At 43.8% G+C, this 23,586-nt stretch overlaps 1 protein-coding gene across 3 annotated transcripts in view; it reads left to right on the top strand.

The window, feature by feature from the left end:
• The window catches only part of LARGE1 (LARGE xylosyl- and glucuronyltransferase 1), a 410,766-nt gene that overhangs the window by 178,141 nt on the left and 209,039 nt on the right, over positions 1–23,586 (top strand). For all 3 annotated transcript variants that reach the window (XM_056517630.1, XM_056517631.1, XM_056517632.1), the window contains one exon: positions 3,210–3,505. In XM_056517630.1, coding sequence (XP_056373605.1) covers positions 3,210–3,505 — 296 coding nt within the window. The remainder of the gene's footprint in view (positions 1–3,209; positions 3,506–23,586) is intronic.

The raw sequence follows: 23,586 nt of genomic DNA, 5'->3' as shown, positions 1-23,586 counted from the left end.
GCTTCAGAAGTGGTGATATTCCTCAGAGGGCTGCAGAGTAACGCCTACCCCCATCTTGTAGAGAGAGAAGATGCCAAGGATATTTACCTCTCCTTAGACATTCATTGTCCTTTTCTTCTATGTTTTGTATAGAAGGAGCTGACTTTGAAGAATCGGTGCATAATAAAGAAAAAAATCTGCTCGTTGGTGATCACAGTGATATATAAGTATCGTAAACCATCAATCATACTTTAAAGAGCTAGGTGCCAGTATAGGGATGCAGATAGTAAGGTTTAATGGTCTTGGTTTAATATATCTTGGAGAATATGTTTCCTGTTGTACGCATATCAAGGAATGAGAAAATGCGGCCATAAAACATGAAGGCAATGGTAGGCTTTGAAGTTGCATCCATGTATAATAAAGTGAACGTTGTAGATATACGGTCATGAAATGCTCATCTGTCAGCTCCATGGTTCCTACCATCACCCATGATCTCCATTTATTAGCTTCTTTCATTCTGAAGGATCCATCAGGTCCTATGATTTCAGTGAGACGTGTGTAATGCTTCCTTTGACCTGTGGTGGCGCTGCAGGGATTCCACCTGGTTCCACTCATAGGTTAGAGATGATTGTTGAGGGTCATAGCCTTCTTTGATCAGTTTATAGTTTGTCAAGGAACCATTCTAACAGATATTCCAAAGTGGACAACCCCTTTAAATGATTTTGGGTGGGAAAATACATCAAACTGGACCACAAAGAGGTCCATAAAATGGACGTTTTGACTGTACCGAACAGGTTTTGGAGTCATCCAGGGGTGTGACTTGAATGTCCTAATTTTGGCGATCAGAATATTCACAAGTACTGGGAAGAACTGTTGATGAATTTAAAGTCAAGATATCTAATCTTGTCAATAGGACTATAAATTTATTTTTACAACGCCTTAAAGCGGTACTCTGCCCCTAGAAATCTTATCCTCTATACAAAGAATAGAAGATAAGATGTCTGATCATGGGGGTCCCGCAGCTGGGACCCCCGTGATCTCTGTGCAGCACCCGGCATTAGTTTAGAACACTAGGTTTAGTCACAGCCAAGCCCCCTTGTGAGGTCACGCCACGCCTCCTCATTACAAGTCTATGGGAGGGGGTGTGGCACCCACCATGCCCCCTCCCATAGACTTGTATTGAGGGGGCGTGGCGTGACGTCTCAACCCCCACCGCCCGCTCCAAGCATTGGGAACAAAATGTTCTGAATGCTAGGGCAGTGGAGTACCCCTTTAATAAGCAGTCATAAGCCTTGTCCCTGATTTTGTGAAATTTTTTTTTTTGTCCTCAGCTTTGATGAAAAAGTTACACCTCTTGTAGAAAAGTGCATATAAAAAGCACACTTTGTGGTACCGCTATGGGGTTAAACTAGAAGCAACTCTATGGGAAGCCCCATTGCGGTACCACATGTAAAATAGCAATTGCCGTTTTAAGTTATGCTGTTGAAATAAAATCATTGGGAACAACATGTACTGTAACTAGCAAGCGGTTTTATGTGGTTTGAAGTTATGTTGCTGATATGAGTTTTAGTGTTTTTACTTTTCTTTTAATAATATGAATGATGGGACAGTGGTTTACCCTGCCTTCCTTTCTACTGGTCCATGTAAAGCTAGCGTTATGACAAACTAGGATCCAGGACACAGAGTAGAAAGAAGGACTTGAGAGAATGATAGGCTCCATGTTTGGTTTGACATTGTAAGGAGGTATTCGCCTTTCTTTTCTTGAAAATTCTTCTATTTACTTTCAGCGTCCTCCAAGTATTCCTAGTGTCCTCATTGCACTTGTTATCATAAATACCTGAGAACGCTACCTCCCTGACACTACCTCGTATGCCCTTCTATAGGTCACAATGGAAGCAACTATTCACTCTGGAAAAGCTCCGGATGTTGCAAAAACTGAAACATATTTGTCATTGCAAAACGTGATATCACACTTCACCTTGAACATAAATATTCCGAGCTCCTGGAGGTGGTTGAACATGAATGTTCTTCTCTTGAATAGATGGATATTTGTACATTTAGCCTTAAAGGGGTACTCTGCCCTTAGACATTTTATCTCCTATCCAAAGGATAGGGCATAAGATGTCTGATTGCGGGGGTCCCCCTGCTGGGGCCCCAAAGATTTCCCGCAGCACCCGGCATTCCTGCGGCAATGGTTGTGACGTCACACCACGCCCCCTCCATTCATGTCAATGGGAGGGGGCGTATCATCCGACACGCCCCCTCCCATAGACATAAATGGAAGGGGCATGGCGTGACTTCATGATAGGGCATGGGCGTGACATCACGATCACGGCCTTCTCCTAACGTTCTACACAAAATGTTCAGAATGCTGGAGCAGGGGTACTCCGGAGGAAAACTATTTTTTTTTTTTTTTTTTTTTAAATCAACTGGTGCCAGAAAGTTAAACAGATTTGTAAATGGCTTCTATTAAAAAATCCTAATCCTTCCTGTACTTATTAGCTGCTGAATACTACAGAGGAAATTCTTTTCTTTTTGAAACACAGTGCTCTCTGCTGACATCATGAGCACCGTGCTCTCTGCTGACATCTCTGTCCATTTTAGGAACTGTCCAGAGCAGCATATGTTTGCTATGGGGATTTTCTCCTACTCTGGACAGTTCTTAAAACGGACAGAGATGTCAGCAGAGAGCACTGTGCTTGTGATGTCAGCAGAGAGCTCTGTGTTTCAAAAAGAAAATAATTTCCTCTGTAGTTTTCAGCAGCTAACAAGTACTGGAAGGATTAAGATTTTTTTGATAGAAGTAATTTACAAATCTGCAGAAAATAGGGATTGTCCAGCGCTGAGCTTGTGGTTAAAAGCTTGTTCTTTATTTAGAAAAATACACAGAAGACACTTGACAGAGGATAACGTCTGGCGCGTTTCACACAAAAGTGCTTAATCGTAGACGTCTATGATAAAGCACTTTTGTGTGAAACGCAAGCTCAGCGCTGGACAATCCCTATTTTCTGCAACAATACGAAGCCGAGGGCGGGGCGGCGTGTCCGTGCGCAGGTGTAGCGGATTTGGATGGTGTATAGAGCGACACAAGATTTTGCAATAATTTACAAATCTGTTTAACTTTCTGGCACCAGTTGATTTAAAAAAAAAAAAAAAAAGTACCCCTTTCATGGGCAAAATTTTGGCAAAATTTGGTTGACTTCAACTCTTTCTTTTTTTTTCTTTTGCAGATGGGAAGTCTGTTTCATTGTCCCCGCTGGACGCCCAGCCTCATAGTCCACGCTATGCAGCTTCCAGCCAACGGGAGAGCCTGGAGGTGCGCGTGCGAGAGGTGGAGGAAGAGAACCGCGTTCTTCGCAAGCAACTCAGCCTGGTGCAGGGTCGGAGGTCATCACATCGCCACGGAAATCGGTCAAAAACGTACTCCATGGAGGAAGGCACGGGTGACAGCGAGAACTTGCGAGCCGGCATCGTGGCTGGTAACAGTTCCGAGTGTGGCCAACAGCCAGTGGTGGAAAAGTGCGAGGTACTTCATTGCACCCTTATATTTGTGTTAATTGTTGTATTTATATATTGGGGTAACATTATTTCCTTTTTGATGCCTATTTTGAACACTATAGTTTTGTGTCAGTCATGGAGAACAAGTGCATATATTGACCTTCCGAGTTGAGGACCTTCAGACTAACCAGACTTTAAAGGGGTATTCCACTTTAAAACTTTTTTTTTAAATCAACTGGTGCCAGAAAGTTAAACAGATTTGTAAATTACTTCTATTTAAAAATCCTAATCCTTCCAGGACTTATCAGCTGCTGTATGCTTCACATGAAGTTGTGTAGTTCCTTCTGGAGTTCTTTTCAGCCTGACCACACTGTTCTCTACTGACACCTCTGTCCATACCAGGAACTGTCCAGAGCAGGAGAGGTTTGCTATAAGGATTTGTTCCTGCTCTGGACAGTTCCTGACATGGACAGAGGTGTCATCAGAGAGCACTGTGGTCAGACAGAAAAGAAATTCAAAAATAAAAGAACTTCCTGTGGAGTATACAGCAGCTGATAAGTTCTGGAAGGATTAAGATTTTTAAATAGATGTAATTTACAAATCTGTATTACTTTCTGGCACCAGTATATTTAATAAAAATAGTTTTCCATCGGAGTACCCCTTTAAGGATTTGTGGTAATATTTCTTATGTCTGGTGGGGGGCTCATCCAGTGGATAAAATGGCACATCAGTTGGGCTGTTTGACAGAGAACCATCTGTAATAGGTACCTTGGTCGTGGCACCTTAGTCTACCTGTCCACCTAGTGACTCCATATTTTCAGGACAGTGAGGTCCTAGTGGTCCAACCCCCACAGATAACAAGTGGCCATCTAATTCAAAATCTAGGCTGGTAATACTTATTAGATACCTATTTGTCCGACATGTGCCCCAACCGCCAACCCCCACCGCCCTTCCCCAAGACACCGATCCCCCCCCACCACCCTCACCTGTGTACATGCGCGCCTGTCTCAGTATTCTTGGTACGGAAAGGCAAAAAAGCCAGACCTCTTTGATGGCAGCCTATTTGGTTGGAAGTCAATTGCCTGATCCTTCTTTCCTTCACCATCGGCCTTCTGGGAGAGTTGAGACTCTTCTTACACTTTAGATACTTGTTGGTTCCACCAAGATCAGTGGATCCGGCTGAAATCCCTTTTATATCCATGGCCACATTTAGACCACCAGTTCTTGATCGGAGGGTGTCTTCTCTACTACCCTTTTTTGCCGTCCAGTTTGTTGTATTTTCCAGTCAAAATTGGGGCTGTTGGCAAATATGCACAAAATATTCTAGTCACTTTGGGCCCTTTTTGTAAGAATGGTTCCCCGCCACACTATCAGCTGACCAAAAGACGCTACAACCCTCAACATTGCATCTGTAATCTATGGGTAGAACCAGGCAGCAGGTGTTCAGTTTTCTATGCAGTGCCACCTCATGGGTAAAGGAAGCATTACACACTTCTCATTGAAATTAATGGACTGTTGGGTCCTCCAGGAATGAAAGAAGCTAATAAATGGAGGCCATGCATGATGGTGTGAACCATGGAGCTGACAGATGAGCGTGTAATGGCCAATCAGTGGGTGTCTTCTTTCCTCTGGCAGAAGATAACAAATAGGCTGTGTAACCTGCTGGTGTCCCTTTCAAACCTCTTACAACCCAAGTTTGACCCCAATCTGGCATCCAGTGTTTGGAAATCCTGCCACCTGGGTAGCTACAGAATGGTAAAATAGTCATCAACATGGAATTGCATTAAAGTATCTATAGCTTATGTACAATACAGGAAATATTCTGGAACAGAATCAGTTCAAGACTATTTCCTAAACTGTGTTTCATCTTTAAGTAATGGCAGAAACTGCACCAGCTGCTGCTCCTCCTCCTGCCGAACCGGTTGCCAAAAACTGCTTCAGGGGACGCCAAGAAAAGCCACAAATCCTTCTGTCCCAGAGTGTCCGAGCTGCTAGTTAAAGGGGTACTCTGCCCCCAGACTTCTTATCCCCTATCCAAAGGATAGGGCATAAGAAGTGTGATGGGGGGGTCCACTGCTGGGGACCCCGTGATCTCGGCTGCGGCACCTCAGACGTCTGGTGCTGGATGACTGGTGATGCGGGGCAGAGACTCGTGACGTCACGGTAACGCCCCGCTCGTGACATGATAGACACACCCTGCTTGTAACGTAACCGACACGCCCCCTCCCATAGCGTCACGCCCCCTCCCATAGCCTTGCATTGACGGAGCGTGGCCATGACGTCACGAGCGTCCGATGCTGCACCCAACGCTCTGAACGAATGCCGGGTGCAGCAGGGAGAACACGGAGGTCCCCTTTGGATAGGGGATAAGATGTTGTGACGGTTCCTAGAGTCACCCTACCCCTTCGCTATTGTTGCCTGGGCCCCAGAGTAGTACTGGGCGATATACCGGTTCATACCGAATACTGTTTTTCTCTGTACAATATGAATTTTTGCTATACCGCAATACCGTCCCGGCCCCTCCCCCCTCTTCGAATGAATGAATTATCCGCCACAGCGGCTGTCCCCACATCGGGGAACTAATCATATGTGACCTGCCGGAGCTTTAAATAAATGAGTTGCGTGCTGCGGCGCTGGAAATTTTAACATATTCCTGTGCCCGGCTCCTTACATGACAGTGCGCTCAGCCTATCACCGGCTGAGGAGGGACATCGCTGCGCCGGTGATACGCTGAGGTCTCTGCGACATTACCGTCCCCAGGAAGCAGCATGAGGGTCGCAGCGGAGAATAATGAGGCCGATACCGGAGCAACGGGGGAACGTAGGAAGGTGAGTCAAAGTTTATTTTGTTTATTTTTGCAGTCCGGGCACAGAAATATGGAATATACAGGAATAAGCTCCGCGGCACACAACTCATTCATTTAAAGCGCCGGCAGCTCACAAGAGGACGGGGGGGGGGGGAGCAGCGCCCGCGGGTCACATATGATTAGTTCCCCAGCGTGGGGGGGTGGGGGGCAGAATACCGTTAAATACTGTGGAACCGCCATAGCTTACAAAAATACCGTAATATGCATTTTTGGTCCTACCCCAGAGTGACTATGGACTAGGACTTTGATGGACTTTGAGTGACTGGGACTTTGATGGACTTTAGGACATCACTTTTTCCACAGTTTGTGCCCCACAGTTAATGTTGTCCCAAGACATAAAGCTCCTTGTTGGATATCTAATTAAAATACCTTTATTTGCTGTTTTTATGACACATTCTGCACACAATCCACCTTCTGCACAAGGCACTAAATCTGCACACGATCCACCTTCTGCACACGATCCACCTTCTGCACACGGTCCACCTTCCGCACAAGGCACTTATTCTGCACATGATCCACCTTCTGCACACGGTCCACCTTCCGCACAAGGCACTTATTCTGCACATGATCCACCTTCTGCACACGGTCCACCTTCTGCACAAGGCACTAAATCTGCACACAATCCACCTTCTGCACACGGTCCGCCTTCTGCACAAGGCACTCATTTTGGATACGGTCCACATTCTGCACACAGTCCACCTTATAGGGATACCTTTAATGGATTATTTTCCAGACTTACTGTCACCTGTATTGTCTTTACTGCTCCTCCCCCTGTGATGTCCTTCCTATAAAAGGAGACACTTGTTCCTCAATAGAGAGAGATTGATTTTTATACCTGTAGACTGGTGTTGCCTGGTTCTTTGGGTACAAGGATGCGATAATCTCTAGTTTTTCCTAGGGATATTGCCTGTGGTATGCGGGGGTTTGTCGTCTGGAAGGAGAAGTCGCTCTTGGCGGAGGGGGACACTGAGAGGTCCCTGGTCTAGGGGCGGAGTACCCCTTTAAAGACGTGTCCACCTCCAAAGAGCGCAGTGGGGTGTCTGGCCGCCCTGAAGAAGGCTCTGGCTGCTGGAGGATACGATGTAGACAAGAACAACAGCCGCCTGAAGCTGGCCATCAAGGGGCTGGTGACCAAGGGAACCCTGCTCCAGGTGAAAGGCAGCGGCGCCTCCGAATCCTTCAATATCAACAAGAACCAGCTGGAGACTAAGGACAAGGAGGACAAGAAGAAGTCGGCAGCTGTGGCCAAACCCAAGGATCCTGCAGAAACTAGGAAAGTGACCAAATCTCCCTAGAGGGCTCCAAGCGCCTAACATCCAAGAGCCCAAAAAAGTCAAGAAGCCTGCAGCGGCCAAGAGCCCCAAGAAGCCAAAGGCTGCTCTCAAGAAGGTGACCAAGACCCCGGCTAAGAAGGCGGCCAAACACAAGTCTGTCAAGAGCCCGGCTGAGAAGACGGCAAAACTAAAGGCTGCCCAGATCCCATCTAAGAAGGTAGCCAATTTCAAAGAGTCCAGATAAAATGGCGGCAAAGCCAAGAAAGTGTGATAAAGATATAATTGGAAGCCTTGCCCTCTACATATCTATAGCTTATCCCAGATATTTGAAGAAGAACAGCTATTAGTGGGAAAAGGTGGGCACCAGTGTGGAAAGGTTGGTGGCACCACAATACCGAACGTTGGGGTAAAAGTTGGAATTTCAGAACATCGTTGAATTATCGGAATTCTACATTTCGTATCCTCTTTGGCGAGGAACGGGTTAGCGATTTTTTTCCATCTATGCTGACTGCGCTCACACGTACGAATCTCCCAGGAGGACGCGGTGCTTGGTTCAAATGGGCCGTAAAACTCAGATGGACAGTGCGAGTCAAACACGTCTCTGGTGGAGGAAGGGGGGGGGGGGGGGCAAATGAGACCAAATCCAGTCAGGACTATTCAGATTTTCCCCATTGTGCCGTTTCATGCATCACAAACAACTTAGTGACCTCTTTACGGTATAAGAAGAAACATTCCCTATATTATAGCCATTTGGCAAGTGAAGCCATCAGATGCAGAAAACGGGAGTCGCTCACCCACCGTCTTGCTCTATATTCTCTGTATAAAATTCAGAGTCTCACCAGTCACGGTCCGCGTCTCCGACAGCTGCGTGAATGGATCGAGCTGTGTGACAGTTACTTATGCTGCTCTGCGCATTTCACTCAAGCCTCAGTGCACCACATACAAGTCAGGATGTGACACCCGCTATTGGAGAGCACAGCGTACTGGGGGGGGGGGGGGGGGATACAGACGTTGTCCCCAGCCACCTCATTTCCATTATTGCCTCCTTCACTTCCCCGGACAAGGCTGTTCTCCTCTAACTTCTTAGTACTTCAATATAAAGTCCACAATAAAGGAACTGTTGCGATCTGCGGGTTTGAAGTGCAGAGACTGCTCAGGGACCTGGCATAATGTGCGGGTCACAGAGAGATTCTCTATGCTCCGCAGATTTTATTCCGAGCTGTCAGATCTGCCTGAACGAAGGAAGAGGGAAAAAGTCCATTTATATTCAGCTGCTAGAGAAAGAAGTTATAGTATATGTGAAGTATTATAGTAGATTTATTCTTATATATAGGAGCAGTATTATAGTAGATTTATTCTTATATATAGGAGGAGTATTATAGTAGATTTATTCTTATATATAGGAGCAGTATTATAGTAGATGTATTCTTATATATAGGAGTAGTATTATAGTAGATTTATTCTTATATATATATATAAGGGCAGTATTATAGTAGATTTATTCTTATATATAGGAGCAGTATTATAGTAGTTATATTCTTATATATAGGAGCAGTATTATAGTAGTTATATTCTTGTATATAGGAGCAGTATTATAGTAGTTATATTCTTGTATATAGGAGGCAGTATTATAGTAGTTATATTCTTGTATATAGGAGGAAGTATTATAGTAGTTATATTCTTGTATATAGGGGCAGTATTATAGTAGTTATAATCTTGTATATAGGGGCAGTATTATAGTAGTTATATTCTTGTATATAGGAGGCAGTATTACAGTAGATATATTCTTGTATATAGGAGCAATATTATAGTACATTTATTCTTATATATAGGAGCAGTATTATAGTAGTTATATTCTTGTATATAGGAGTAGTATTATAGTAGATTTATTCTTATATATATATATATATATAAGGGCATATTATAGTAGTTATATTCTTGTATATAGGAGCAGTATTATAGTAGTTATATTCATGTATATAGGAGCAGTATTATAGTAGTTATATTCTTGTATATAGGGGCAGTATTCTAGTAGTTATATTCTTGTATATAGGGGCAGTATTATAGTAGTTATATTCTTGTATATAGGGGCAGTATTATAGTAGTTATATTCTTGTATATAGGAGGCAGTATTACAGTAGATATATTCTTGTATATAGGAGCAGTATTATAGTAGATTTATTCTTATATATAGGAGCAGTATTATAATAGATTTATTCTTATATATAGGAGTAGTATTATAGTAGATTTATTCTTATATATATATATATAAGGGCAGTATTATAGTAGTTATATTCTTGTATATAGGAGCAGTATTATAGTAGTTATATTCATGTATATAGGAGCAGTATTATAGTAGTTATATTCTTGTATATAGGGGCAGTATTATAGTACTTATATTCTTGTATATAGGGGCAGTATTATAGTAGTTATATTCTTGTATATAGGAGGCAGTATTATAGTAGTTATATTCTTGTATATAGGGGTAGTATTATAGTAGTTATATTCTTGTATATAGGGGCAGTATTATAGTAGTTATATTCTTGTATATAGGAGCAGTATTATAGTAGTTATATTCTTGTATATAGGAGCAGTATTATGGTAGTAATATTCTTGTATATACGAAGCAGTATTATAGTAGTTATATTCTTGTATATAGGGAGCAGTATTATAGTAGTTATATTCTTGTAAATAGGAGGCAGTATTATAGTAGTTATATTCTTGTATATAGGAGCAGTATTATAGTAGTTATATTCTTGTATATAGGAGCAGTATTATAGTAGATTTATTCTTATATATAGGAGCAGTATTATAGTAGTTATATTCTTGGATATAGGGGCAGTATTATAGTAGTTATATTCTTGTATATAGGAGGCAGTATTATAGTAGTTATATTCTTGTATATAGGGGCATTATTATAGTAGTTATATTCTTGTACATATGAACAGTATTATAGTAGTTATATTCTTCTATATAGAAGCAGTATTATAGTAGTTATATTCTTGTATATGGGGCAGTATTATAGTAGTTATATTCTTGTATACAGGAGCAGTATTATAGTAGTTATATTATATATAGGAGCAGTATTATACTAGTTATATTCTTGTATATAGGAGCAGTATTACAGTAGTTATATTCTTGTATATAGGAGCAGTATTATGGTAGTCATAGTCTTGTGCAATATTGCAGTACTTAATATTCTTGGCATTGGCATGCTAAAAATATAGTTTGCAATGCTTCTCATTCCAGGATTAATATGATGCCCCTGCCGAGTATAACTGAGAAGAGTTTTCCAAAATGGAGTTAATAAACATTGGGATTATTACAGATTTCACATCTGCTAGGCGTGTAAGTGTCACGTTTATTGGTTTAGTGATATCGCCCATCAGTGACTCCACCATAGGAACGAAACGCACAAGGATTACAGGTCTCCCTGGCACAGATCTGTACTAGGCTTCACCGCTTTATTCCACTTTCCAAGTCTCACAACAAATCTTTAATTCTTCTTGGCGGCTCAGCGATAGGTCGGTGTGCGGATCTGTAGGTAGAGATTAACTTCCAATTAATTCTTGTAATTAATTCCAAATTAGACTTTCTGACAATCCATGTGTGTGCGTCTCCGCAAGAAGAATCATCCATCCGGCAAACATTCTGCAAACACAGACCTTCCTTTTCCTCTTCTTGTCCCGACGTTACTTCTTCGGAAGTCAACACCATACGCAAACTTGGAACTTGACGTAATCCTGTGCAGATCCTTTATGCCTGGAGAACCTTACAGGAAACCATCATCAAGGTGAACTAGTGGGTTCAATGGATTCCATTAAATGGTCCATTAAGGTGTCAATGATGGAGACGAGGCCAACAAAAACCAAAGTAAAACCCTCATACGACATACTTTGTTGGTTCCTCCCATGCTCACGGATGCTGCCAAAAGCCCAAACTTAAAGGGGCACTTCGCCCCTAGACATTTTATCCCCTACCAAAGGATAGCATGGGTCCCGCCGCTGGGGACCCCCGTGATCTCGACAGTTGCACCCCAGACATCCAGTGCACGGAGCGAACTTCAATCCGTGCCAGATGACTGGCGTTGCGGGGGGGGGGGGGGCGGAGGCATGTGATGTCATTGTCATGCCCCGCTCGTGACGTCACGGCCACACACCCTCATTGCAAGTCTATGGGAGAGGGTGTGATGGCTGTCACGCTCCCTCCCATAGACTTGCATTAAGGGGGCTTGGCCGTGACATCACGAGCAGGGAGCGGCCGTGACGTCACGATCCTCCGGCGCAGCACCCGACACTCTAAACGAATGCCGGTGCAGCAAGGAGGACATGTGAACCTGGTGGACAACCATTTGATGCTAGTGTGAGTAGAGGAGCCTGGTGGATCAGGCAATGGAGACCAACCATTGGGCCATTCTATCATCTTTGCAAGTCCTATAATGGCCATAGAGGGGTCAACAATGGACCCTGAGAGCTAATGGAAGCTTGTAAACAGTACAATATGCTGCAAATTCCTTCAGCTATTAGTCAGAGAGCCCAACCCCCATATCCATCATATATAAAATCCTGTAGTAAACTCTCACTTCCTGCGACCATTCGTTGCGCTAAAGCCAGATATTTTCATGGTACAAACTCCAGGGCACCATTGAAGTGGTAAAAAAAAAAAGGTTTGAAAACTGCATTAGCAAATTGAATCTGACAAAATCCAAATCCAAACCTTTCGTTCCCCCTTTTCTTCTCTTTTGGCCTATACTTAAGAAGTCTTAATGGCTCTCGGAGAAGTTTTAATGTGGCCTGGACCTGCCTTCTCCTGTTAAATAATAAAGCACATAATCAATAAAGCAGCAAGACATTAATAAGCCCTTGGTTTTCCAAAGCCTGAACACAAATCTCCGCTCGCTGCATTAGCCGTGACGCCAGCTCAATCCACTTGGGTGCCGCTTGGCACCACCACCGCTGAAATAATCATTGCATTAGGATTACAGATAGAGCGGGCAGGAGGATGGAGCCAGACCCGGGCACAGAAGCTCTCCAGATTTATTCTGCAGGTGGATATGGAGGGAACCTCAGAGTCAGAGGCAGAACGTGAGGCCCCCAGGCAACATCTGTAACTGGTCCACAGCCCCCATGTATAATACTGTGACTGTGCAGAATAGTGAGTGCAGCTCTGGAGTATAATACAGGATATAACTCAGGATCAGTACAGGATAAGTAATGTAATGTATGTACACAGTGACCTCACCAGCAGAATAGTGAGTGCAGCTCTAGAGTATAATACAGGATATAACTCAGGACCAGTACAGGATAAGTAATGTAATGTATGTACACAGTGACCTCACCAGCAGAATAGTGAGTGCAGCTCTGGAGTATAATACAGGATGTAACTCAGGATCAGTACAGGATAGGTAATGTAATGTATGTACACAGTGACCTCACCAGCAGAATAGTGAGTACAGCTCTGGAGTATAATACAGGATATAACTCAGGATCAGTACAGGATAAGTAATGTAATGTATGTACACAGTGATCTCACCAGCAGAATAGTGAGTGCAGCTCTGGAGTATAATACAGGATATAACTCAGGACCAGTACAGGATAAGTAATGTAATGTATGTACACAGTGACCTCACCAGCAGAATAGTGAGTACAGCTCTGGAGTATAATACAGGATATAACTCAGGATCAGTACAGGATAAGTAATGTAATGTATGTACACAGTGACCTCACCAGCAGAATAGTGAGTACAGCTCTGGGGTATAATACAGGATATAACACTCAGGATCAGTACAGGATAAGTAATGTAATGTATGTACACAGTGACCTCACCAGCAGAATAGTGAGTACAGCTCTGGAGTATAATACAGGATATAACTCAGGATCAGTACAGGATAAGTAATGTAATGTATGTACACAGTGACCTCACCAGCAGAATAGTGAGTACAGCTCTGGAGTATAATACAGGATATAACTCAGGATCAGTACAGGATAAGTAATGTAATGTATGTACACAGTGACCTCACCAGCAGAATAGTGAGTACAGCTCTGGAGTATAATACAGGATATAACTCAGGATCAGTACAGGATAAGTAATGTAATGTATGGAGTTTTTGCAGTTTATCTTACACTTGGTACAGAAAGTAGATACCCATCACAATATCTCGGTGTATACCCGTCATTCCCTCGGTAGGTAATTGATACTCGGTAATAATAAGTCATTAATTTATCCCACAGAGATAAAAAAAAAATTTGCAGGAGTGAATGGGCGTTTCTGGCCATATCGTTCGCACTCCGGAGGATTAATTAATGCCGCGTACAAGCAAAATACCTTATGTGCCGATAAACAGTTCACCAGCTGATGAGGAGGAAATCATCACAGAAATGACTGGGATACATTTACATTAACAGGCAGGCGGCCCCCATAGTTTTTCTTTTACACTTCTGAGTCTAATTAATGTAGAATTATTCAAAAAAAATTTAAGAAAAGTTGTGTAATTAATTTTTATAGAATTTTGGCTTAAAGGGGTACTCCGGTGAAAACCTTTTTTCTTTTAAATCAACTGGTGGCAGAAAGTTAAACATATTTGTAAATTACTGTATTTATCGGGGTATACCACGCACCGGCCTATAACACGCACCCTCATTTTACCAAGGATATTTGGGTAAAAAAAGTTTTTTACGCAAATATCCATGGTAAAATGAGGGTGCGTGTGTGCGCGTGTATACCCCGATACACCCCCAGGAAAGGCAGGGGGAGAGAGGCCGTCGCTGCCCGCTTCTCTCCCCCTGCATTTCCTGGGGTCTAGAGCGCTGCTGCCGGCCCTTCTCTCCCCCTGGCTATCGGCGCCGCTGCCTGTTCTTTCCCCCTGACTATCGGTGCCGGCGCCCCATTGCCGGTGCCGATAGCCAGGGGAGAGAAGTGGCACCCATTGCCGGCGCCGCTGCCCCCGTTGCCTCCCCCCATCCCCGGTAGCATAATTACCTGGGTCGGGTCCGCGCTGCTGCAGGCCTCCGGCGTCCGTCCCCTTCGTCGTTGCTATGCGCTTTGCGGCGCATGACGTCAGTGCGCCGCGCCGTGCATAGCAACGACGCAGGGGACGCACGCCGGAGGCCTGCAGCAGCGCAGACCCGACCCAGGTAATTATGCCACCGGGGATGGGGGGAGGCAACGGGGCAGCGGCGCCGGCAATGGGTGCCGCTGCCCCTTCTCTCCCTCTGGCTATCGGCGCCGGTACCGATAGTCAGGGGGACAGAACGGGCAGCGGCGCCGATAGCCAGGGGGTGAGAAGGGCCGGCAGCAGGGCTCTAGACCCCAGGGAAGGCAGGGGGAGAGAAGCGGGCAGCGACAGCCTCTCTCCCCCTGCCTTTCCTGGGGCGGTATCGGCGTATAACACGCACATAGACTTTAGGCTAAAAATTTTAGCCTAAAAAGTGCGTGTTATACACCGATAAATACGGTACTTCTATTAAAAAAATCTTAATCCTTCCAGTACTTATTAGCTGCTGAATGCTACAGAGGAAATTCCTTTCTTTTTGGAACACTGATGACATCACGAGCACAGTGCTCTCTGCTGACGTCTCTGTCCATTTTAGCAACCATGCATAGCAGATGTATGCTAAGGGCAGCATGGTGGCTCAGTGGTTAGCGCTGCTGCCTTGCAGTGCTGGGGACTTGGGTTCAAATCCCACTGAGGACAACAATAAATAAATTATTATTATTATAACGTTAGCAGAGAGAACTGTGCTCGCGATGTCATCAGAGAGCATTCCAAAAAGAAAAGAATTTCCTCTGTAGTATTCAGCAGCTAATAAGTACAGGAAAGACTAAGATTTTTTAATAGAAGTTATTTACAAATATGTTTAACTTTCTGCCACCAGTTGATTTAAAAGAAAAAAGGTTTTCACCGGAGTACCCCTTTAAAGGGGTACTCTGACCCTAGACATTTTATCCCTGATGCAAAGGATAGGGGATAAGATGTGTAGTAAGGTTAAGATATCAAGGGGCGGAGTAACCCTTTAACCGATAGCGGATAAGATGTCTGATTGCGGGGGTCCCAATGCGATCTCCCTGCTTCACCTGACGTTCGTTTAGAGTGTCGGGTGCAGCGCTGGAGGCTCGTGACGCAATGACCACGCCCCACTCATGACATCACGGTGTTACGCCGAGCGCTCCGGGTCCCTGCTCCTCCCCGGAGCGCTCGCGGCGTTCTCCTCTATGCAGCGCCCCGGTCAGACCCGCTGACCGGGAGCGCTGCACTGACACTGCCGGCGGGGATGCGATCTGCATAGCGGGACGCGCCCGCTCGCGGGTCGCATCCCAATCTACTCACCTGTCCCGTTCCCCGGCTGTCACGTCCTGGCGCGCGCGGCTCCTCTCTCTTGGGCGCACGCGCGCCGGGTCTCTAAGATTTAAAGGGCCAGTGCACCACTATTGGTGCCTGGCCCAATCAGTGTAATTGCTCCCATCTGCTCCAGGCCTTTATAACCTCACTTCCCCTCCCCAGCATTGCCGGATCTTGTTGCCATTGTAAGCGTTTCCTTGTGTGTTCCTAGCCTGTGTTCCAGACCTCCTGCCGTTGCCCCTGACTACGATCCTTGCTGCCTGCCCCGACCTTCTGCTACGTCCGACCTTGCTCTTGCCTATCCTTCTGTACCACGCCAGTCTCAGCAGTCAGAGAGGTTGAGCCACTACCGGTGGACACGACCTGGTTGCTACCGCCGCAGCAAGACCATCCTGCTTTGCGGCGGGCTCTGCCGAATACCAGTAGCAACTTAGAACCGGTCCACCGGTACGGTCCACGCCAATCCCTCTCTGACACAGGGGATCCACCTCCAGCCTGCCGAATCCTAACACACGGTCATGCCCCATCAATGCAAGTCTATGGGAGGGGGCATGACGTCACGCCCCCTCCCATAGACTTGCATTGAGGGGGCGTGGCCGTGATGTTACGAGCAGGGTGTGGCTATGACGTCACGAGCCTCCACCTCCACCAAGTGGTCCTAGTTTTTATTCCGAGTGGATATTCCCTAGCGTGACCCCCTACCTACTAAAGAATGAATGGAGCGGGGGTTGGGCATTCTCGCTACCATTCCATTCATTCCAAGTACATTTGGCGCTGGGACCTTTACCGATCCGCTAATTATCACCTGTCCTATTCATTGATAAAAACTTTTTTAAACTTGCGTTATCTAACCAGGGTGCCTCCAGCTGTTGCAAAACTACAACTCGCAGCACGCCCGGACAGCCGAAGGCTGTCCGGGCATACTGGGAGTTGTAGTTTAGCAACAGCTGGAGACAACCTGATTGGGAAACACTGACTTACAGTATAATAGGCTATTATTAGAGAATAACAAAGAGGTTCTCGTGTATGTCTTGTGCTTACCTGTTTTAGCTGATATAGCAGGTGGGAGTTTTCAGCCATACTGATTTCAATTACATCCCTGAAATGATTTCCTAATGCTGGCTTCATTTCCCATGAATCCTCTGGCTTTGCAGGGAGAGGGGGTGGAGTCTGATCACTTCACCTGGTCATCTAATTAGGTGGCTGGTGCTGGGGGTTACCAAGGTGAACGGGTTTAACTCTCAGAGTCAGTTCACATTATATGCTGTTTGTATAAATAAATAGATAATAATAAAATAAAATAAAAAAATAAAATAAAATATATATATATAGTTTTTTTTTTTATTATTATTATTTATTTATTTATACATATATATATATATATATATATATATATATATATTTAAATACCGGTATATAATTATATTTATATAAATATATATATTATATTTATATAAATATATATATATATATGTATACACATTATAAATATATATATGTATATATATATATGCACACACACACACACACATATATATATATATATATATATATATATAGATCATTTATTTTATTAACTATATAAATAATATATATATATATATATATATATATATATATTCATTGGGAATAACCTTTTTAATCTTGCGATAACCCCTTAATGAAAAGAAGCAACATAATTGCAGGCTCTGACTACACACAGTGTTTGTTTGTAGTCTGTAACCATGGAGACGCTTTGATCTGCACTGAAGCTGTAAAAAACAAAACAGCAATAGATTCTTTTTTAATGGACATTATACACAACGTTGCTTTATTTTACTACTTTAGATGCATTGGAGCTATAAAAATAAATAAATAAAAATGTTTTTTATGAAAGTATACATACCCCTATTTCATATTTAGTGGAAAGAAAGGAGCAGTTTTTGGTAGTAATTCTTTTTGAGCGCCTCATGGCACGCGGCGGGCTAATGAATGGATTCCATTATTTAGAGAGGAGCAGACGTTTTGGGATGTAACCCCAATTAAAGCCTGAAATTTGTAAGTGATGGCGGTAATTATGCTAATTACGTATACTAGTCGATTCATTAATGTACAAATATTACCGTCCGCGATGAGCATGTGATATGTTATATCAGGAGGATTTATTGTTCAGTATACAGTAGAGCAGGGGGCTCCGCCTGCTGGAAAACTACAACTCCCAGCATGCGCTGACAGCCATCATTTGTGTTAAAAATCCACACATTAATTATTTTCACCTCTGTGTCTCATTTACAAAATTGTGCAAGCGACATAATAAATTCCCCGTGCAATGTTTGAGCAAATTTTGGAAAAAGAAGCGCAACGGGGCAAAACGCTCGCAACAATGAGCTTCCCACATCCTACTATATATCAGTTTTACGCCGATAATAATAATAATGCAGATAATGCAACACTGAGCCCCGCCTCCTTCAAAAATACAAAAATGACAAACTGCCAAAACAATCATAAATAAAAAAAACTAAAAAAAATTGTGCTTTAACAATGATAAATCAGTTTCCCTGCAGTGCCTCCACAGGAGAAAGGAGGTATTGCACCTTACCCGTTGAAATTAAAGCGGGAAACCTATCATTTGCGTGAAAAAAATTTTTCAATGTCATTTTTTTCCATTTGCAGTTTTTTTCTGGCGGGGGTTTCTGGGTCCTATTTTTAAAAAATGGCGCAAGAGACATGTTGAATGAAAGAATGTGGAGAGGTACAATAAATGGCGAAGCAAGCGCAAACCGGAAGCAAAAATGTGCTCAGCCTTTTAAGGTGGAAAGTTATTCAACACATACCAAAATGTAGTTGTCTTGACCACGTCTACATGCCTAATTGCATTATAGAAGTATAATGGACAAAAACGTATCCCCTGCTGAACGGCTCTCCCATAGAGCTATATGTAGTGGCCCCCGCTTCGGGCAGGGGGTCCTGACGTGCCGCTGTGGAGGGGAGCTGGGGATCCATACAGGAGATCACGGGGGGCCCCAGCGCTCAGACCCCGCATGATCCAAAACTTATGCTATATCCTGCGGATAGGGGATCCATTTTTGTCCGCCATACCTTAAAGGGGTACTCCGGTGGAAAACTTTTTTTTCTATATCAACTGGTGCCAGAAAGTTAAACAGATTTGTAAATTACTTCTATTAAAAAATCTTAATCCTTCCAGTACTAATTAGCTGCTGAACACTACAGAGCAAAATTATTTTCTTTTTGGAACACAGAGCTCTCTGCTGACATCACGAGCACAGTGCTCTCTGCTGACACCTCTGTCCATTTTAGGAACTGTCCAGAGCAGCATATGTTTTCTATGGGGATTTTCTCCTCCTCTGGACAGTTCCTAAAATGGACAGAGATGTCAGCAGAGAGCACTGTGCTCGTGATGTCGGCAGAGAGCTCTGTGTTCCAAAAAGAAAAGAATTTCCCCTGTAGTCTTCAGCAGCTAATAAGTACTGGAAGGATTAAGATTTTTTAATAGAAGTAATTTACAAATCTGTTTAACTTTCTGCCACCAGTTGATAAAAAATAAAAAAAGTTTTCCACCCGTGTACCCCTTTAAGTCACTGCCATGTGATTGGCTGATTAGCTTATTTGTGTTAACGATCAATCGAACAGGTGTACCCAATATTGTATATTCCGTATAGGTTTCCCCTTTACCGCTCTTTTGATAGCGTCGTGGAATATAACGGGTTTTTATATTACCGCCATTCGTAACGCACGTGGCGCCCGGAATCATTATATTTGGACCTGGCGCCATGTTATGGTACGTCATGGTGTTTGCACCTGAATAATATGGCAGATACTGTACTGTACTTGCCATAGGGAGGAAGGGGGAGGGTGGGGGGGGTCACATACTTTTTTTTTTTTTTTTTTTGTGAATATCACTGACTTTATTGAAAGCGTGCAGCTGCTGGGAAAGCAGCCGTTTTGCTCCGGGCCCACGATAGCACAGTTGGCATTCAGTGGTTCGGTGAATAAATTAAGGAATAGTTGAAGCCTTTGACGAAAAAAAAATAAAATACCGCACTGTACCCAAGGACATGTACGCTCGCCTCTGCTTCATCTATACATTTAGAAAGTCAGATGAAGCTACAAAGATGACCTAGTAATAGAACATCTATAATAACTTACAGCAGTGTTATCCAGCCAGGGTGCCTCCAGCTGTTGCAAAACTACAACTCCCAGCACGCCCGGACAGCCTTCGGCTGTCCGGGCGTGCTGGGAGTTGTAGTTTTGCAACAGCTGGAGGCACCCTGGTTGGGTAGCACTGACTTACAGTATATTGAAAACATGAGGCATAGGCTATTATTAGAGAATAATGTAGAGGTTCTTGTGTGTGCCTCGTGCTTACCTGTTTTAGCTGATATGGCAGGCAGGAGTTTTCAACCATACTGATTCCAATTCCATCCCTGAAATGATTTTCTAATGATTTTCTCATTTCTACATTTCCCTGGCTTTGCTTGGAGAGGGGGTGGAGTCTGATCACTGCACCTGGTCATCTAATTAGGCTGCTGTTGCTGGGGATTGCCTATGTGAACTGATTTAACTGTCAGGGCCAGTTCACATTATGTACCGTTTGTATGCTTTAAAAAATAAATAAATAAATAAATAAATAAAAAATCATATATATATATATATATATACATATATGTATAATTTATTTATTGTTCTTAATTTTATATATATATATATATATATATATATATATACACACACACACATATATATATATATATATATATATGTATAAAAAATAGCAACAATAAATAAATTATATATATATATTACCATTATACATATTACCATGACAAGAAAATAATTTGACTTGTAATCAGAACTGAGGTGTTTTATAAAGATTTGAGGTCTTTGGGTTGTGTTCACATGTAAAAAAAAATTTATACACATGGTGTTATTTTACCCCAATTTTGCAAGTCATGGTTTAAAAAAATAAATAAATGTACCAAACAGTGCCCAAATAACAGTGTCGTATAGTATTTAACGTACAGTGCTAATATCACTATATACAGCGGTAACAAATAACAGTGTCCAAAGTATAAGGAAAAGTCCAGCTCACGAGAAAATAGTCTAAAAAATTTCCAAAAATATTTATTTAGTGCATAAATGAAAAAAAATAAATAAATACAGATGATACAGATTAAAAAAAAAAAGTGACTGACACGTTTCGGGTGATGTGTTCTTAGTCATGACTAAGAACACATCATTCGAAACGTGTCAGATTTTTTATATATTTTATATTTTTATAGGATCCTGTATCACCTATTTGTTTTATCCTTGTATGCATTAAATAAATATTTTTTGGATTTTTTTTTTTTTTTACTTTTCTTTCTTCATGGATCCTCATTTGGTGTGCTCCGGCCTTCCGAGCTTCGAGGCAGGGATTTTCAAGATTATGTACAGCTGCGGTAAGCTGAGGAGTTTTCTGTCTTAGTGTCTAAAGTAAAGTTCTATATAGTACCCATAACAATGTTTAGTACCTAAATAATAAGGCTAGACAGTGACAAATAAAAGTTCTGTACAGTGCCCATATAACAATGCATTAGAGTATCAAAAATACAGTACTATATAAATATATTAAATAATACCAATATAAAGTGCCAAATAACAGTATAATACAGTGTGTATATAATAGTGTCATAAAGAGTTCAAATTATAGCTGTATATAGGACCTATAGAATGCTACTTCCAGTACCTAAATAATATCACTTTGCAGTGAAAAGTAACAGTGCCCACATAACAGTGTCCAAAGTACAGTACTACATAATAATAGAATAATACTACTACCAGTGGATTGGAACTAAACCAAAAATGGGAGGAAAAAAGCAAATTGGACATAATGTCACCAAACTCCCAAAATGGTCTGGACAAAATGATTGGCACCCTTTCAAAATTGTGGAAAAATAAGATTGTTTCAAGCATGTGATGCTCTTTTAAACTCACCTGGGGCAAGTAACAGGTGTGGGCAATATAAAAATCACACCTGAAAGCAGATAAAAAGGAGAGAAGTTCACTTAGTCTTTGCATTGTGTGTCTGTGTGCTGCACTAAGCATGGACAACAGGAAGAGGAGAAGAGAACTGTCTGAGGACTTGAGAACAGAAATTGTGGAAAAATATCAACAATTTCAAGGTTACAAGTCCATCTCCAGGAATCTAGATTTGTCTTTGTCCACAGTGCGCAACATTATCAAGAAGTTTACAACCCATGGCACTGTAGCTAATCTCCCTGGGCGTGGACGGAAGAGAGAAATGTATGAAAGGTGTCAACGCAGGATAGTCCGGATGGTGGATAAGCAGCCCCAAACAAGTTCCAAAGATATTCAAGCTGTCCTGCAGGCTCAGGGGGCATCAGTGTCAGCGTGAACTATCCGTCGACATTTAAATGAAATGAAACGCTATGGAGGAGACCCAGGAGGACCCCACTATGGAGGAGACCCAGGAGGACCCCACTATGGAGGAGACCCAGGAGGACCCCACTATGGAGGAGACCCAGGAGGACCCCACTATGGAGGAGACCCAGGAGGACCCCACTATGGAGGAGACCCAGGAGGACCCCACTATGGAGGAGACCCAGGAGGACCCCATTATGGAGGAGACCCGGGAGGACCCCACTATGGAGGAGACCCAGGAGGACCCCACTATGGAGGAGAACCAGGAGGACCCCACTATGGAGGAGACCCAGGAGGACCCCACTATGGAGGAGAACCAGGAGGACCCCACTATGGAGGAGACCCAGGAGGACCCCACTATGGAGGAGACCCAGGAGGACCCCACTATGGAGGAGACCCAGGAGGACCCCACTATGGAGGAGACCCAGGAGGACCCCACTATGGAGGAGACCCAGGAGGACCCCACTATGGAGGAGACCCAGGAGGACCCCACTATGGAGGAGACCCAGGAGGACCCCACTATGGAGGAGACCCGGGAGGACCCCATTATGGAGGAGACCCGGGAGGACCCCACTATGGAGGAGACCCAGGAGGACCCCACTATGGAGGAGAACCAGGAGGACCCCACTATGGAGGAGACCCAGGAGGACCCCACTATGGAGGAGAACCAGGAGGACCCCACTATGGAGAAGACCCAGGAGGACCCCACTATGGAGGAGACCCAGGAGGACCCCACTATGGAGGAGACCCAGGAGGACCCCACTATGGAGGAGACCCGGGAGGACCCCATTATGGAGGAGACCCGGGAGGACCCCACTATGGAGGAGACCCAGGAGGACCCCACTATGGAGGAGAACCAGGAGGACCCCACTATGGAGGAGACCCAGGAGGACCCCACTATGGAGGAGAACCAGGAGGACCCCACTATGGAGGAGACCCAGGAGGACCCCACTATGGAGGAGACCCAGGAGGACCCCACTATGGAGGAGACCCGGGAGGACCCCACTATGGAGGAGACCCAGGAGGACCCCACTATGGAGGAGAACCAGGAGGACCTCACTATGGAGGAGACCCAGGAGGACCCCACTATGGAGGAGACCCAGGAGGACCCCACTATAGAGGAGACCCAGAAGGACCCCACTATGGAGGAGGCCCAGGAGGACCCCACTATGGAGGAGACCCAGGATGACACCACTATGGAGGAGACCCCG

This window comes from Hyla sarda, chromosome 4 (genome assembly GCF_029499605.1).
Source record: "Hyla sarda isolate aHylSar1 chromosome 4, aHylSar1.hap1, whole genome shotgun sequence".
NCBI classification, from domain to species: domain Eukaryota; kingdom Metazoa; phylum Chordata; class Amphibia; order Anura; family Hylidae; genus Hyla; species Hyla sarda.
Note: the sequence above shows the minus strand (reverse complement) of the source record. Positions and strands in the feature narration are given on the sequence as shown.